The sequence below is a fragment of the Poecilia reticulata genome, linkage group LG6 (assembly GCF_000633615.1).
Source record: "Poecilia reticulata strain Guanapo linkage group LG6, Guppy_female_1.0+MT, whole genome shotgun sequence".
NCBI classification, from domain to species: domain Eukaryota; kingdom Metazoa; phylum Chordata; class Actinopteri; order Cyprinodontiformes; family Poeciliidae; genus Poecilia; species Poecilia reticulata.
In genome coordinates, this window is record NC_024336.1 from 16,731,428 (window position 1) to 16,749,295 (window position 17,868).

A 17,868-nucleotide genomic window follows, 5' to 3' on the forward strand; every position below is an offset into this window, starting at 1 on the left:
TATCTGACCTAGTGAGGTCACTTTATCTTGTTCAGATGTGGTACTGGTTCAGTTCAGGTACTGATTCTGGTAGACCAAAGGTGGCTCTGAGTATTTGGGTCATATGCAATTTTTGGTCTTTTCCTTCATATTTTAAAATGAATTTTAAGCTATCAAACTCTGTAGTTGAATCTACACTTTAAAACGGTGGTTGTGCCAGTAAAAATATGAAAACTGGATAAATATTAATCTTTATAGATTCATTTGCAAATGTAGGTGTTTTTTAAGGGATAGAAAGCCACTCTGCACCACAGAAGCACTTAGGATGCCATACCCCTCGCTCTAAGAATGAGGAGCAAAGTATGAAATGGGACAAAGTGTTGGCTTCTTCTGATTGTACTGCTTCAGACCACAATAATATGACCAGCAGTAATAACATGGCATGCACTGTGAGCAGGTACTGGAACTTAAAATGACCAAAAAAATTGTAAATTTTTTAAATTACACAGTTTTATTTGTGTCCCATTTGAAAATCACACAGCCTTTTCAATCAAGTTAACTGAACAGAAATCAAAAACATTCAGATAAGGAGGAGCACCTTTTCTTTTAGCATCTTCCATATTCCCGGTCCTTGGCTTTATGAAGCCTATATACACAGGTTGTAAAAACAAAGTTCAACAACCCAGCCAGTAAATCTTTACAGTAAGCAACTAATGAACAGTAGATGCAACAATTCAAAATGTGATTTGCTGTGAATATTTTTAAAAAGAAAAAGCAAAGTTAAGACTGAGACAAACTAAGTGTAGAACAAATACAGTAAGCCTTTATCTGCTGCAGGAGGGTTAAAACCGTAATGTTGCTAGCAAAAGGCATGTGTACTTCAGCTGCACCTCTAGTGACAAATATTTACAACATGTGCGAAGGTGTATAAGCTGACCTCACCAACAAATACATCAATGCCAATAAACTTAGTCAATAATTACTGAACACAGAGCACAAACAGCTCCAAATGAAACAAAGATATTAAAGGAAATACAAGACATGAAAGCAGTAGGCTTACATAAAAAGTGGACAAACATTTAGAAAGAAACGGAAGGTTGAAATAGTCGTTCTAACTATTACATCCATATTATGCCTTGTGAAAATGCTGTCAACTAGTTAAAAATTTAAATAAATAGACAAATGAAGTATTGTTCATTCAAATAAATTGTTCTTTTTATTACAACTGATGACAAAAAAAACCTGACTCTAAAAACTGATTTCCTATATTTCTGTTACGGACTGAAACAAACCGTAGGCCTGGTGTTACCCCCTATGGCCTCCAAACCCACCAAAACAAAAAAATGAACAAATGTTACAAAACCTTGTATACAGTTTTCCTTCATTCAACTACATTTAGTAGAGTTAGACGTGGAAGACACAACACTGGCTTTCAATTACAAAACTTAAATATCCTCTATTTAAAAAAGAAAAAAAGAAAAAATTCAAAGACGGCAATTATTCACAACAGGTAAAACGGATGGAAGAATCCCTTTAGTATTTATATCAAAACTCAACTATTTACAACTGAATCTCAAACCCTTTTGAGATTCAGGTCATTTATTTTTCTACAAAATTGCATATTAGTGTCTTTTCGTAATGTGACAAACGTCATGAATATGCATGAGCTGCATAATTTCACCACTTGAAGATAGACATTTAGTTTTGCCACTTATAAATAACTCATTTTCTCTATAGAAAAAAAATAACACCCATAGACAACATGAAGAAAAAAACTGGATCCTCAGAGTGAAATGGCAGATAAAGGAGAAGGCTACCTGATTTATATTTCCATGGGATGATCTTGAAGTTTTGCCTCTTTAAGGCAAAACTGAATAATGCTCCATTTTAATGTTTCTCAGCTGCACAACACAAAACAATCACTTTCAGTCAGAGACGACCCAAGATGAAGACACAAATGAGTAATTCAAGTCACTTTTAAAGAACGTAATACATACATTAAACAAACATTTAAGAAACTATTCCATAACTGAGTATTCATTTCAGTTTACTCTTTTGGGGTTGCTTGAGATATAGAACACAAAGCTGGGGATGTGAGTGTCGATGAGCGTTTATGGTTCCTTATGGACTGTCAGATAGTTTTATTGGCTCACTCTGATCCTCAGGTGCCTTTGCTGAATCGTCTCCTTTTTTTTGTTTCCTTGCATGTTTGTATTTTTCCACATACGCCTTGATCAGATTTCCCACTTTCACTGGGTTGATTTCCCCACTTTTGCTGTGGCACACCTTATGACCAGAAATAAAAGATAATTGTATAAGAATCCCTTTAAAAAAAACTAGAGTTGATTATATTGAATTGCAAAGTATTCTTTTCAAAAGGAGTTTTACATTTATTTTTGACTCACCTTTTGAACAGCTTTACGCAGAATCTCTTTGTACTCGTCCTTGTTGATGTCTCTCCTTTGGTAGAAAGGCTTGATGGCTAACTTCACTTCTTCAACAGCTCTCTCCTGCATGTGCAGCTTTTTCAGATACTGTTGGTAGGAATAAAGCACTGCTTATGTTACAACCTCAGACGTTTTTATATTTATTTCAGTTTACTAGGCAGGTAATATCAACTCCTTAAACTACTGATCGCAATCTAGATAGTATTATTCAATTCTTTGACTCAGTGATATGCCTGTTGCACCAACGGGACACATCCAGCTCAGTAGTGATCGGTATCAGGAAGAAGAAATGTCTCAAGGTCCTTGTACAGTAAATTTTTTGCTCATTTTTGCTAGCTGGGTCAGGTGGGTTTTTTGCATTTTTAATAGAAAACAAACTTAATAAAATTATGTTGAGAAAAAAAAGTTAAAGTAAATGTGCTTAAGATGAACAAAAAAATCTAAGTGAATAAAAAAAAGTCTCTTTAATAACCTTATTTGAGAGCTAAAATGAATAAAAGCCATTTTCACCTTGTCTTTCCTTGACAAATCCCCTTCTTCTGCTTCTCTCTGCTCAGTGATTGATAACTCCGCAGGGTTGAGGCCTCCCGAGCTGGAATTAGCAGTCAGTAAACCAGCAACACTTTTCTTTGAGGAGTCACACACAGTGCTCTGTAAAAGTATGAATTATTAATTTAACCTAATATGCAAAATCAAAAGGGAAAGTCCTGCACAGCACCATTCAAAGTTATTCCCCCTTACACAATCATTCTGGGTTTTTTTTTTTTTGGCACATCTAAATGTCAGATCAAATGCCTTTTAGCGTCAGTCAATAATAATATGTACAAAATGGTTTTCAACAATGATTTTATTTATAGAGACAAACTGCTATCTAAATCCTCCTGCATTAGAGTGAAAACGGATTCCTGCCAAACTAAACACAGCAACTCCTTGGTGTTGCTCAATTGCTTGGTGGAAATTAGTGCCATCAAGAGTTTGTAGTAGTATTACTTTGCCCCATTGTTCTTTACACAACTGTTTGTATTCATCCATAGGGGAGGATTTGAGCATGATTGCAGTCATCCGACAGGATGGGAGTTTAATCACAAGCAGCGCCAGGAGCACATGAATGAACTTTGGGAGGGGAATGACCGTGATCTCGTAGCTCTGTAAGACACTCGTCTGTCTGGGGAACAGGCAGCAACGAAGAAGAGAGAAATGATTCAGCCCCAACTCTGTTAAAGTTTAAAGCTTAGTTCTGGTCAGTTTACATCGGATCTACATAATAGTAGTCTGATGTGATATGCATTGTATTCTGCGATTATAATTTTCTTTTAAATAAAGAAATTTATTTAAAAGAATAAATTTCTTTTATGTGTGCAAAATCATCTGCTAATCTAGACTATGTTTGGACCAACGATAATATTTGGGTTTATTTGAGTTCATCAAAATCATAACTTGGAGATTTTCCATTGCTGCAGCCGCAAACAACATCATTGGAGCAACAATGGCAGCCCAGGGTCCTGTCAATATTCACGCCTACAATGAACCGTAATGGAGACATTATGGTCATTACAGCTGCATTGGAATAATTCTGCAATGGGCCAAATTTCCTCCACAGTGCTGCAAAAGACTCATTGCAAGCTATTGCAAACTCTTGATATCTGTTGTTGCTGCTAATGGTGGCTCAGCAAATTATTAAGTGTTGGTTGAAATCTCTCTCACACAGGACTATGTAGGTTTTTATTTATTTTCTCATTTACAAACTGTATTTGATCTTTACTTGTGTTGTCTTTGGCTAATATTTAAATTGGTTTGATGTTCTGAAATACTGAGGTGTGACAATTGTGCAAACAAATTGCAAATTAGAAAAGAGGCAAACACTTTTCATACCACTGTAGATGTTCTATTATCCATTATGATATGATTGACACCCAAGGCTATAGAAATTGTTTTATAATCTATTATAGATTGAGATATTTCTGACTTTGTTTCATATCGCTGCTTGAATCTATTTACATTAGTGTGTATTGCTTGTGATGTTGGAGGTCATTTATGTCAAGTCAGAAAGGTTCTATTCAAGTGATTATGATTCTAAAGGTCCGGCGGTAATTATGTCTGTGTTTGGCTAAGGAGCATGAGTCAAACCTGTTATTATTTAGTTACTCCATGCTTTAAGAATGTTAACTTTATTACAATGGCCAGGAGRTTTGAAAGCAATTTGCACTTAATTGAACTTCATATTAATTGTTTTAAGAGAACATACCTTTGCATTGCAGGATAATTTTTGTACAGATGGTCTGAATTTGCCGTTTCTATTGTTACTTTATAGTGTAAAGACATTGTGTATTTATATAAACTATTTATCATGCGTGGAAACACAATCTGACATTCATTAACAAACATCAAAACAAGACCATAACAGCAGTGTTTTAAATGAGTGGTGAAAGGTTTCGTAGAGACAAAGATCTAGTTTCGTTTCATATGAAAATGCTTCAGAATCAGTTTCAGTTTCAACCATGTGACTTTTTCCAGAGACAGCCTTGAGGTACACACTGCCACCTGCATGCCATCACTAATATTATGTTGCACAAATGCATGCTGAAAAGCAAACAAACGCTATGAAACAGCTCATTCTGACCTGAGTGGATGCCTGGACAGGCAAAGGGGGTTTGCGAGATCCTTCCTGCTTCAACTTCAACTTATACAGCGCTAGCTCTGTGGAAGTAAAACGAACACAAGGCCGGAGATTGAAATAGAGAACAAATCTCTAAACTTTCACTCACATTATAAAAAATATGAATGAAAATGAAGTGAAACAATCTGATGACAACACTTACTGCTTGGAGATTTCTCTGGCTGAGGTCCCTCTGGCTCCTGTATGTTCCAGGTGACGCGCTTCACTTGAGTCTTGGACTTTGATCCCGCTGCGGCTGACGTCGGTTCCCCCTCTTCCTTCTCCTCCACAGCTTCTTTCTCCTCGTCAGCGCGTGCACCGCTACCCTCTCCTGGCTCCGATTTGACGTGATCGAGATTGTCCAGCATTACATCCACATTAAAATCATCGTCAGACTCTGAAGGTTCCGGTATTATAGAGTCCGCCGCCCCTGTTGTGTTTTGTTGTTTGTCAGACTCTAATGAACTTAGCTGAAACTGACATACTGAGTCATGGCGGGGGTCTTCAGTGGACAGGGTAGGAGGTGAGGAGACAGGCGGTGAGGGGCAGTCCTGTGTAGGACTTGCCTCGGATTTGATTATGGTTGTATCATACAACTCTGTCTTGTTCTGATCCTCCATTATCTCATCATCGCTCTGGGACACTGACAAAGAAGGTTTATCCTTTTCTTCACTTTTAATTTCTTTACCAATGGGACAATCTTCAAACATATCCACGGGTTGTGGTTTTTCTTTTTTGATTTCCTTTTTTTTTTTTAATTCCACTGGGATTTCTTTAGCTGGGATATCTCTTCTTTCAAAGTTTTTGTCTTCATCTTTTACCTGAGAAACAAAAGAACAGGAAGGCAACTCTTGTTTTTTCACTCCGGCACATTTGTTCTTCTCTATGCTTCTTTGTGTAAGTTCCTTCTCCTTTTTTCTTTCCAGTGGGAGATTTGTTCCTTTCGAGGAGGAAACATGTGAAGCTGAAGTTTTGTCTGTACTTCTGGTCGATCCTTCATCTTTCCTTCGCTCTCTTGAGCCGGTGTTAGTCCTTTGTCTCCCATCTTTAGCTCTTGAATCCACTTTGTCTCTGGATGAGACTGTTGCATGTTGCCTGGCGCAATCTTTCCTCCTTTCCCTAGACCGAGATCTTGAACGAGATAAGCGACGCTTACGATCCTTAGACCTCGATCTGGATCTAGACCGTGACTTGGACCTTGATTTGGAACGTGATCGACCCCGTCTTCTGTCCTTGCACACTCTGCTTTTCTCTGTGTGCTCATTTCGCTCCTTTCCTTTATTCTTCTTCATCTTTGAGCGCTCTCTGCTGCTAGAGCTCGAACAAGATCTACAGAACAAAATGACAAAATTCCTATGTGATCTATAACAGATTTAAAACACAAAAAGTGATCAAACAAAAGGTCACCAGTGGCTTTCAAACATGTACCTGTGCCCTGTTAAAATGCCCGGTGTTTGTGATGTTAAAAATGAGAGCAAGATAAATCATACTATCAAATAATTGAGCGAATTTGTGTTTCTTATTTCAATAAGTGTCTCATTTTCTTTTTGCAATCTGGATTTGATAATAATTAAAACCAACTTAACATGCATCTTATTACTTATGACTGAAGTAAAATTTAATTTCTGATTTAGTTTTGTTTTTTTATTCCTAGCTGAATATTATTTTTTTGTCATTCAAACAAATGTATTTTTATTTATAATAACCTTCATATATTACATGTGGAAAGTTTTAAAGTGATTTATGATGGTGTACAATTTTTTTTTGCATCACAAAAGTTTGACATTTTAACAGCAATATCTTCCCTTTTGACAGCCACTGTGCTCTACAGCTTGAACAGCTTTCCACTCACCTGGATCGCCTCCTCGTTTTGTCTCTGGACCGTGATCGGGACCGCCTCCTCTTCCTGTAAGCTCTGTCTGGTGAGTTGGGCTGGGAGCTGTCAGAGGTCGAGTGTGCCCTCCTTCTTTCTCTTGATATTGATCGCCTTGAGCTCCTGTCTTTCTCTCTGGCTTTTTCCCTTTCCTTCTTTTTGCCTTCCTTATTCAAGGCGTGAAGGTCTTCTCTTCTGCCTCTGTCTGTCTCTGAGCTACTGGGATGTTGATCCTTTGACGTTTTGGAGGTTTGCTTCCTATGGCCCAAGTCTCCCATCAGTGTACTGGCACAGGTTGGTGAATCATCCGATTTAGTCTCTTCAATCAGTTTCTTTGAGATGGAACCCGAGCAGGAAGGCGATGAATCATCCCTGTAGTTGAGAAAAGATCTACTGGAAGTTTCGGCATTAAGTCCACTGTTCTGCTGAGTATTTTCCTCGGCTTTTATGTGTTTAATATGCTGATGAGAAAGTGATGTGGTGTCTGCACTCTCACTTTTTACCTCACTCTCACTTAGAACCCTGTCATCAGAACTTTCATATTCATCTGAACTTGGTTCTTCTTTAATGACAGTATCAATGAATAACTTTTGCTTCTCCTGCTTAACTTCGGCTAAATCGGATTTCTTTTCAACTTTGATACTATCTGCGGGAAATATTATTTCTGGTGTTACAGTAAGCTGCAAGCTCCTGGGTATTTCCTGTGAAAACTCTGTCTCCTCTGATTCAGTTTTCACCTGAACTGCATCCCAACGTCTTGGCACTGAACCCTTGTTGCTTCCTAAAGTAGAAGGTTTCCCTCTGTTAGTGCCAAATTGAGAGCTGAAGTTCAGGCTTGTGGGCTCGGCTTCGTCGCTCGAGCTACTCGAATCAGATAGCGTGGGATTAAAAGGATCGTAAATATTGTCTTGTTCCTTGGTGACTGTACAAGATGCCAGAAGTGTTTTCTTGTCTTTGTGCATTTGCTTCTTTTTTGCTTCCTCTTCTTTTTCCCTCCACTGTTCTTTTATGTTGCTTCCGGCTGAAGAGGGCGACGTTATGCTGAGCCGCCTGGCGTGCCAGGAGTTCCCACTGGAATTGATGCGAAAACTTACAGACGAAGATGAAGAAAATGACGCATGCTGAGTCTGGCTTGCAGGAGTGGTGGAGGAAGAGGAAGCGAAGGAATTTGAGAATGCTGATGATGAGCCAGCTCTTTCCGGCCTGTTCTTATGGCCATCAGAGTGGCCCTTCTGCTTATCAACACTCTGTCGCCTTCCTTTGTCCCCAGAAAGGCTGTTCATGCCACTTTTAGGCAACCCAGAACCATCGTCAGCTCCAGCAGAATTTCTACTTCCTCTACTACTGTCAGAAATGCCACCATGACCTGCACTGTCATTTGTGACGCTACTATTCTCTCTTTTTATCTTCGGTATGCGAGGAAGCACAGACACATCTACCCACGTGGGTTTAACGGGAGCTTTCTTAGGTTGGGACAGCGACAGAGTTGTTCCTTTGTCCCCAAAGTTGGAAACCTGAATGGGGTGAGCAGATGAAGAAGGCGTTTCTGTTAGGGCTCTCATGCCATTGGCTGCTACTGGTCTGTTTGCACGAGAAGGCAAACTTGGATTCACTCCAGAGGTTATGTCAGAATGTGGCCTCGGTTGGTAGTGGTTGGCAGAGGGGGGCATGAAGGAGGGTAAATGAGATGAGCTTGGTGTCAACAGTCCATTCACAGAGGTAGGTGAGGATCCTGGTGGACTCCCATTGTGGTGCAGAGATGCAGAGTTGTCTCCTAAATTGTACGAACACCCTGGACTGTTGAGGGCGCTGGTATCACTTGAACTACTGGTGTTCCTGCTGCTTGGAACTGGGGTAGGTTGGATCACTGCAATAGAAAATATTTACAAAAGAAAAACCACATGGTTTATGTTTTTTGAACTTAAGACGGGGTTTCTTTGTGATGGTTAAGACAAAAATAAAAGTTATTTTAGGCACATCAATATACATTGTCATGTTTGAATAAATGTGATTAACTCCGCCAATTTTGTGCAACAGGTAAGCACAGAGACTGTGTAATTGTTCAATTGTTGAATAATCTAAATAACACATTTTTGTCTTTTCTCTAATCCACAAAAAGAAATCAACAGGTCAACAAAAAATTTAAAAACATCAAAACACAAAACAGCTGTTAGGTGTGTTTTGACTGTGGCAATAAATATAAGAAGGCTCTTATTTTAGATTGTCAAATATAATAAGACCGAACTGGAAATATGGGTAATTGTTCTTGTTTTAGTCAGGAGTGACGTTCAAAAGAACAACTAATCTGTTTCTACTTTATTAATTAATCCTAAAAGCTACAGGAAATACAGAACTGAAGCCAGTAAACAATCCTTTTTATTCTGTCTGCAAATCAATAATCTGCTAAGTTCAGACAAAAAGTATCAGAATCTGTCAAATAGAGAAATGCACACCCACATTTCAAAGATCTGTACAAGATGATGACACCCAGGAACATAATAAACCACTTGCAGAATTCAGACATCATCAACATGAATTCAGACATCATCAACATGAACAAAAAATAGTATAAAATTTGAAAAAATTACATGTCTCGTTCCATTTCAATTTTAGATCCAGCATTGATGCATTGATATCATCTGTGTATAGTAATAGAATTGCTGTATATGTTGCAGAACGCTGAGTGGCAAATTTATAACGTGGGTTTTGTGAACTATTTTCAATGGTCAATGTAGAACACATAGCCTGGCAGCTGGTTAGAGAAATGGAGGAAAGTGTTTCAGGAATTGTTTTAAATCACTGTTTGTCTGATTCTGGGGATAATTGGCTGTAATATATGGAGACTTTAGGAAGACAGAGGTTTCCATATACAGCACAAAACTATGCCTGTGTATTTCTCCAATGATTTATGAAAACCTAATCTGAAAATAACACATTAGTATTAAAATGTTAGTTTGTGTGTAGGCCTGTCACAATAATCAATAAATCAATTAATCGCATGATTAAAACAAATTCAATAATTTCCATTGTTCTCTCTTTCTACCAAGAACTGGATGATAAAAGTCTTCAGTTTGGTGCTTTGGTCTCAAATAGCACTTTTTCTGAAGAACAATTTTGATTAGAAAGACTTCAAAATTCATTTTGTTTTTTGTTTTATTTATTTATCTTGGATATTTAACATGTCTTCCAGTTCTGGTGTTAAATGTTCATTAGAATTTAAAGTTTACTGATTTTTGATAATATCTTCTTGCATTTTATTTTGCCATTACCGTTATATTACTTATAAATGGTCTCAAAACAACAATACTATCATTTATCACAATAACTTCTGCCGCAATTTATCGTTCAGCAAAATTTGTTATCATGACAGGCCAACTTGTGTGGACAACAAAAGCTGTGAAAATAATTTTCAAATATGTTTTGATGAAAATATTTTACAAAAGAAACAGGTAGAGCGCATTTATATTTTGCTGTTTTTAGAAACACGCAAGCCAGACTTACTTGGCTTTGAAGCTTTAAGAGAACCATCTCGACTAATGACGACATCAGAACTGTCCATCAGGAGCATGCTCTGTCCAGACAGGATGCTTCCCAGTAGATCAGGGACAGGAGCAGCCTCCACAACACCCGCCGAGTGAGCGACGTCCACACCTCTCCTAGTAGAGAGCCACAAATAAGATTCAATTAGAAATACAGATAAATCCATATTGAAATCACAAACGGCCGAAAAATTGTATTAGTTACACATATTTTTTAAAAACCTACTTCCACTTTACAGTGTTTCTATCAATTTTCCCATTCAACATTTCATAGTTTTCATATGAGAACCATTTTTATCAGAAATGCTCTTACAGAAGTTTGTTTTTACCATCTGTGTAGTCAACAGTCTTGAAAACATTGATGCTGGATTCTGATTTGGTATTGTCCTAACAGCAGTAGGCACCTGAGCCTAAATCAGTTCCAGCCCAGGAAGCTTAGATTAGAATAAGATGAATCGTTCTAAAACTGTGGCTTAAACTTAGGTCATTGATTAAAATCAACAAAAATTGTAAAAATTTATTTTTATTTTATATCAGTGCATAACCATTTGTGGGTTTTGTCTAGCTAAGTTTGGTGTTCTACTGCCACCTACTGACAGACTGCCAAAGGAGTACATTCACAACAAGCAAAAGAAAACACATCTCAAAAGGAATAGAAATGTGTTTTTTCGAGGACTGAACTGGAACTGCAGATGCAGAGTTACCTCTAAAATTCAAAGTTACTAAAGACAAAAACTGTGTGCTACCTGGAGAGGCCTGCAGTGACTGGACGAGCCACAGGTTGATGAGAGCGAAGAGCAGATCGAGAGATCCCTCGCCTTTTTGCCTCCAACAGCGATGTAACCTGGGCTTGCTCTTCAACCTCTTCACTGGTCAAACAAAGACCATACATCAAAATTATTATGATATACGTATTAAACCAAAATGCCTCATCACATGTGTGCTGTGTAACAATAAGTCCTGGCACTGTCAAGTAAAGTAAACACAAAGCATTTTACATGATAAAACAGTACTATGTCTCCTTACTGGTCAGTAAATGGGTCCAGATCAAATGGATCTCCATAGATGGAGAGTGATGCAGCTCCAATGTCGGCACGCATGCTACTCAAAGTGTTCTCTGATGGTCGGTATACTGTTGGAAGTGAAGAGCTCTTCTTATCCTTTACAATTCCTAGATTACTGGCAATACGGCTTCTTGGAGTGGCTACCTTTCTTTCAATCTAATGGGGAAAAAAACATACATAACTTCAGAAAAAGACCTCAAACATTGACGACACGGGAAATAATTTTACTTATGCTTTATAAATGAAGAGAAACACATCAATACGGATGTTGAAACACTTACAGCTTTTTTCCTAGATTTGCTCTTCCTTGCTCTTCGTTTTCTCCTTTTGACTCCTGTGTTTTCTGCTTGACAATTTTTCCCCTTAGTAGATGTCTTGTTTCTTCTCACCTTCCTACGTTTTCCTACCAAATCAAACAAGGCTCATCATTGCCTACGACCACTGACGACAAAAACCCGTCCAAAACCTTTTCTTCTTCAAATTTTGCCTACTTTGCTGACTTGACTGACTTAGACACTTGGAGAGCATTTACTGTCTTACTTACCAGTTTTGCGTCTCCGACTCGATGGCGCCCGAGGAGTGATGTCCCGTACATACACAGCGGTGTTGAGTCCAGCAACCACAGCATTAATGGTTTCATCTAGCCAAGTCGACTGAATCAGATATGTTGGAGCCAACTACAAAAGGTGTGTTTGCATTACTCTGCTGCAATGCTTTCAAAGCCTGATGTCATGAAAAAACCAATTTCAGTGCATGCCCTAACTTTAAATGTTTTAATTGAATCTTATCCAAACACAGAACTTACTAAGCTGGAGTCACCAGTTAGTTTCAACCAGATGAGAGCACAGCAAGTGCATTACAGTTTAACACCACACAAATGCTTTGCATGAGTTAGGATATTTGCCAAGACAAAAGCATCATGCCAAACCTGCGACGTGCGTGCCTGGGTTATGCGATGTCGGTTGACGTTGGCTCGAACTCTCTCACTCTGTTGCGTTCGGGCGATAGCCCTGGTGGGACCAGTGGTGTGAGTTCGAGACCTACTGGTAGCTGGACGGGGAGTAGAGAACAGGCTGTCTGTGTCACTGATCTCCTCAGCTGAACCTCCTAAAAAAACACATATTCACAGAGACTGATGAACTCTCTTCACAATTTTTCCTTCTTTCAAACTCTCATGCTGTAGCAAGTAAATTCCTACCTTGAATTGAAGGGTAAAATCAGAGCACATTAAAGAGGACCCAGATTTGCATTTAAAATCTCCTGATATGTCAAAAAAATCACGACACTATGAGCCCTGACAAGAACTAGGCTCACAGATCCTCCACCAAATTCTACATATCTATCATTTTGGCCCACTCATCTTTAGACATTTTTTCTAATTCAACAACATTGGTAGATTTTCGTATATGAACAGCCTTTTTAAGGTCTTGCTTAGTCAAGCATGACTTGACTAGGACCAGATCTTGGTCAAAGTCCAGATCAGGCCTTTACCTTGTCTGTCAAAGTCAGGTAATTACCCCAGTTGTCATTACTCCAATATCAATTGAGGAAATTGTGGTTGGCCGTCCACTCCTGGTAAAGTTTATCACTGTTCCATGTTTCCACCACTGGTGGATAATGGCTCTCACTGTGGTTCTCTGAAGCCCCAAAAGCCTTAGAAATTACCTTGTAACTATTCCCAGACTGATATATATCACTTACTTTATTCCTAGTAAAGTAAGGAATTATGGAAGGTGTATGCATTTCCACAAACTGCTATAACTGCTTTTTGCAAAATAAGTGACCATGAAAGGTAACTTAAAGACTTACTTGACTGGCGATTGTTGGCCTCACACTCAGGACAAAACCATTCCTCAACAGGAACAGCATCAAGAGGAGGCGTGAGGCACTCCATGTGATACCTAGGACACAAGTAAGGCTTAACTCTCGTAACAATTCATTTTTAAAAGGGGCAGATGAAAACCTGCTGAAAACACTATGCTTTGGTAAAAACCTCATCTCACCCCGCATCACAGCCGTCGCAGAGCAAGAGTCGGTCCTCACGGTCACTGCCCCCGCACACCTCACAATTGGTCTGCTCCAGGTCCAAGTCTACCGTTTCCTCCTGACCTGCCTTCACAGGCTTCTGAACCGTGACCTGATCACACACTTTGCGGAATTAGCCCACATCACACTAAAGGAAAATCTCAGTCATTTAACTTTTCAAAGTTTGTGTACAAGGAGCCATACTCACAATTTTCTTTACTTTTCCTCCATAAGATTTCCTCAGATATATGTTGTCAAAGACAATGCGGTCCACAGGACATGAGTTTGCATTCTAAATGGGGAAGTGAATTAATTTTTTTAATTAATTCACTCAGAGATAGATTTTTTTTTTCTATCTCTGAGTTGAAACCAATTCAGACTCACCTTAGCCCATTCTAGGATGCAGTCAAAACAGAAGTAGTGCTCACAGTTCTCTGGTGTTGCAACAGGTTGGCTATTGAATGAGTTCAGGCAGATGGGACACTTTTCTCTGTCCTCGTCTGAACTCATCTCTGCAAAGTCAGCAGAATTTCCCCCAAAGGTTTCTTTCCCTGACTTAGCATCTTCCTCCTCTTCATTATCTAGAAGAAAAAGAACACCATTCCTTTTTTACAGCATAGCAAAAACTGTATTAACAGAGGATACAATGGAATAACTTCAGCAGAAAGAAGAATCCTCAAACACCATGGGTGTGTATGCTGTGCCATAAAGCTCATCCATATCCACAGAGAAGATCAAGCACTGTGTCCATTACCATCCTCTTCCTCACTATCTTCGTCCTCATCGTCTTCTCCATTGGCAATATGCTCTTCTTCATCATCACCACTATCAGAGTTTTCCTCTTCAGATTCCTCGTCGAGATCATCTGAGTCATCTATAATGCATATAGAGATAATTCAATTAAAGAAGTAACAATAGATATTAAACCTCAAGGAATATGAAATGAATTGAAGTTAAACTCATTTAAAAAAATCACCTGAGATGGCCCATAATGCAGCTCTTTTTCCTTTGCTGTGAGATGAACTGCGGTTAATCAGCTCATCTTGGCTGTCGTCTTCATCCATGGCTGACCATCGAAACAACAACACAGGAACTTCTCTAATGCCTAAAATTGAAGAAATTATGAAAACTCAGTTGATTTTTTTCATTACTATGCTGACGCTAATTTGAGAAACTGACAGAATGATACTTCGGAATTGGACAGTCAGGTAGTTTGAAGTGAGGTAGGTGGAGTTACACTCCGTTTCAAGTGGAAAATCCACCAGCACATACACTCGATAAGTCACTCATATTGAGCTGGGGGAGCGGCATACGCTCACCTCAGCTATGTGGCTGATATGTTCATAGTGGGCTCATGTGGATGTTGAGATTACAATGTTGTCTTCAGTTATTAAAATGAATTCATGGAACTTGTTAAATGTTGTAAATTTCAGATATCGAACAGAATGTTCGATATCTAGCAGTTCAAAAAACAATTTTACACATCTTTGATATGATTGATGAATCATATCACTGACRGCGCAACCGTACTTGTAGCGAGCCCCATCTAGGTCTGTCACAATAAACAATAAATAAATTAATCATATGATAAATTGCAGCAAGCTTAATTTCTATTCGAATGCTTTATCATTTTTGCTTTCTCCAAAAACTGGAAAACAAAATTCTTCTGTCTGGTGTTTTGGTCTCCACTAGATCATGTATATATTTTACATGTCATGTTTTAGTTTTATGATTATACTGGTAAAAATCTAAGAATACTCCCACTGAGAGATAAATAGAAATATATATTCTTCTGTATTTACACAGGAAAGGTAACCAAAAGGAAAAGAAAACGTCAAAAACGAAAGTTAGATTTTAATCTTAAATCGCCCTGCATAAAGGTCACGACATTTTTTCTTTTTTACTCCTTGATTTGAAGGCTTCCCACCTATTTATGACAGTTAAAAACAAAACTGCAAAAAGCTTTCAAAATCTAATTCCTCACCCGTTACTGTTTAACTTGTATCCCCTCTTCATCGGCTAGTCAAATATTGTAACCTTTTTCATTCTAAATATTACTATTACCGAAGATTACTCCTTAACGTTTAATAGCTAACCAACAGCAGCATTATGCAAATGCTACATTTGTAAACAAAGAACAAAATTCATGACAAAATAGTATTTTTCAGCAGTTTTCACATAAAATAAATATACAGCGGAAATGTGCATATTGATATTCAATGTTTATCTTATGACAAAAAAGATGCCCAAATTTCATATTAGTCTTTTTTTTTTCAAGAAATGACGATAGCTAGTAAAATTAGCTTCAGTGTAGCTTGTCAGCTAGCCTCGGAGTAGCTAAAATTAGCGAACATTAACCACTAGCCCGTTTACACTCTGTGCTAAAACCAGTCATTGTGTGGAGCGTTTTGCATAACATTAAGCCTGCTTTCATGTACCTATAATTTCACGCAGAAGCATTTATTTATATTTTTAAACCTACCCTATTCAGTAGAGAAAGATATGTTCAAATAGGTTTGAAGTCTCCACTGTTGGTGAGTGACACCACCGGCTGGCTAAGGACGGAAATTACCGAGTGAACTTCGACATATGGGATTCTTAAAGGGACAGTGCACGTTAAAAGGATCCTCATTTTCTGAATCAACAGAAGAGATGCTGCATTCACGGCTCTAAAACTGTTGGTTGAGTTTAGCGTTACAAAGTTCAAAACAAATTATGTGTGATTTAGAGAAGTTAAACAAAGCAAAGCACTGTAAATGATACCCAGAAAAAAAACAATGAACATTTACCTGAGCAGCAAAAAGACAAAAAAATTACATAAACATGAAACACATGTGTGCTTTTAGTCTTTTTTGTGAATTTATGTGCACACATCTGCTAATAAAGTTTAATAATGACTTGCCAGTTTTAAGAAAATCCAATTAAGGAAGGTAAGTACTATAGAGCAAACCATTCTCTGAAAATAACACACTTGTAACTGCAAATTGTGATTGGTGTACAATGAAGTTCATTGAACAAGGGTGCAAAGGATGGAAACACAAATTTGGCAGCAAAAAACCCTTCACTTATGTTTTAGTATTGTAAGTAGCTCTTAAGTATGTTTAACTATTATGTAAGGTCATTTTTGAATAGGCTCTCAAAAACCTGAGATTGCTGACACAAAATATCAATAGCTGAATGCTAACCTAAACTATGGGAATAACCAACTTTTTTAGTCAATGACAATACCTACCAAACCAGTAATATTAAAAGTAAAAATGTCCGGCAAACTGTACATATGTTGAGTCTTTGAACATACTTTTTTTTAAAAGAGCGGAATAAATCGCCAAGCTGCACAGTGGTGTAGTTGGTAGAGCTGTTGCCTTGCAGCAAGAAGGTTCTGGGTTGGATTCCCGGCCCCGGTCTTTCTGCATGGAGTTTGCATGTTCTCCCTGTGCATGCGTGGGTTTTCTCCAGGTACTCCGGTTTCCTCCCACAGTCCAAAAACATGACTGTCAGGTTAAGTGGCCTCTCCAAATTGCCCCTAGGTGTGAGTGTGTGTGTGTATGCGTTGTTGTGTGTCCTGTGTGTCTCTGTGTTGCTCTGCGACAGACTGGCGACCTGTCCAGAGTGTATCCCACCTCTCGCCCGGTACGCTAGCTGGAGATGGGCACCAGCAACCCTCCCAACCCCACTGAGGGACAAGGGTGTAAAAAAATGGATTGATGGATGGATGGAATAAATCGCCCTCTAGTGGCTTGAAAAAAAATACAAAAATCAACTGTTACATAACAAAGTCTGTATTCCTGGTTTCCTGGTTTGGCATTGGGTCGACATATCCTAACAGACTGGGTGCTGTGGTGGCGCCGGGGCAAAGCACAACCCATGTATTGAGGTCTTAGCCCTCATGCCAGGTGACATTTGCCACAAGTCTTCCCTCTCTGCTTTCCTGTCAAACTACTTTCAAATAAAGGCCACTAGAGCCAACAAAAGCCTTAAAAAAACATATCCTAACAGAGATCATTAATATGTAAAATAAAGTTATTTAGAATAATTGCTTGAAACTTTACTCAGTCTCTACACGTCGTCTGTCAGATATCCTAACGTTGATCTTGTGACGTTTAAGTGTAAATGACTGGAGCGTTATTTTTATTTGTACATTTCAAAACTACTATGATGTTATACAATGTGTTAATGATGTCTGCTCTCATTCCTTAAATAATTGAGTGTTCCCTGTCCTCCCTTCCTCTCCGTCATCATCATCAGATCAGACTGTCATGCAGCATCCTTGGTACGTGCACAGCCA

The 17,868-nt window shown here is 38.5% G+C and overlaps 1 protein-coding gene across 5 annotated transcripts in view; it reads right to left on the reverse strand.

Annotated features, from left to right (window-relative positions):
• phrf1 (PHD and ring finger domains 1) overlaps positions 1–16,150 on the reverse strand; it is a 94,758-nt gene extending 78,608 nt beyond the window's left edge. For 2 of the 5 annotated variants that reach the window (XR_533921.2, XM_017305288.1), the window contains exons 1-16: positions 16,066–16,150; positions 14,560–14,688; positions 14,338–14,457; positions 13,968–14,164; positions 13,792–13,875; positions 13,562–13,695; positions 13,368–13,459; positions 12,487–12,665; positions 12,103–12,235; positions 11,840–11,961; positions 11,521–11,714; positions 11,241–11,363; positions 10,457–10,611; positions 6,935–8,822; positions 5,246–6,411; positions 5,047–5,123 (exon numbers count right to left, since the gene is read on the reverse strand). Coding sequence is in view for 4 of the 5 variants with exons in the window: in XM_017305288.1 (XP_017160777.1) it covers positions 5,047–5,123; positions 5,246–6,411; positions 6,935–8,822; positions 10,457–10,611; positions 11,241–11,363; positions 11,521–11,714; positions 11,840–11,961; positions 12,103–12,235; positions 12,487–12,665; positions 13,368–13,459; positions 13,562–13,695; positions 13,792–13,875; positions 13,968–14,164; positions 14,338–14,457; positions 14,560–14,647 (4,752 nt within the window). In the remaining variant the exon portion in view is untranslated. Of the gene's footprint in view, positions 1–470; positions 2,266–2,384; positions 2,517–2,936; positions 3,078–5,046; positions 5,124–5,245; positions 6,412–6,934; positions 8,823–10,456; positions 10,612–11,240; positions 11,364–11,520; positions 11,715–11,839; positions 11,962–12,102; positions 12,236–12,486; positions 12,666–13,367; positions 13,460–13,561; positions 13,696–13,791; positions 13,876–13,967; positions 14,165–14,337; positions 14,458–14,559; positions 14,689–16,065 lie in introns of those variants that run through there. The other 3 variants (XM_008411519.2, XM_008411518.2, XM_008411517.2) reach the window with 3 other exon arrangements.
• Positions 16,151–17,868: the final 1,718 nt, after the last annotated feature.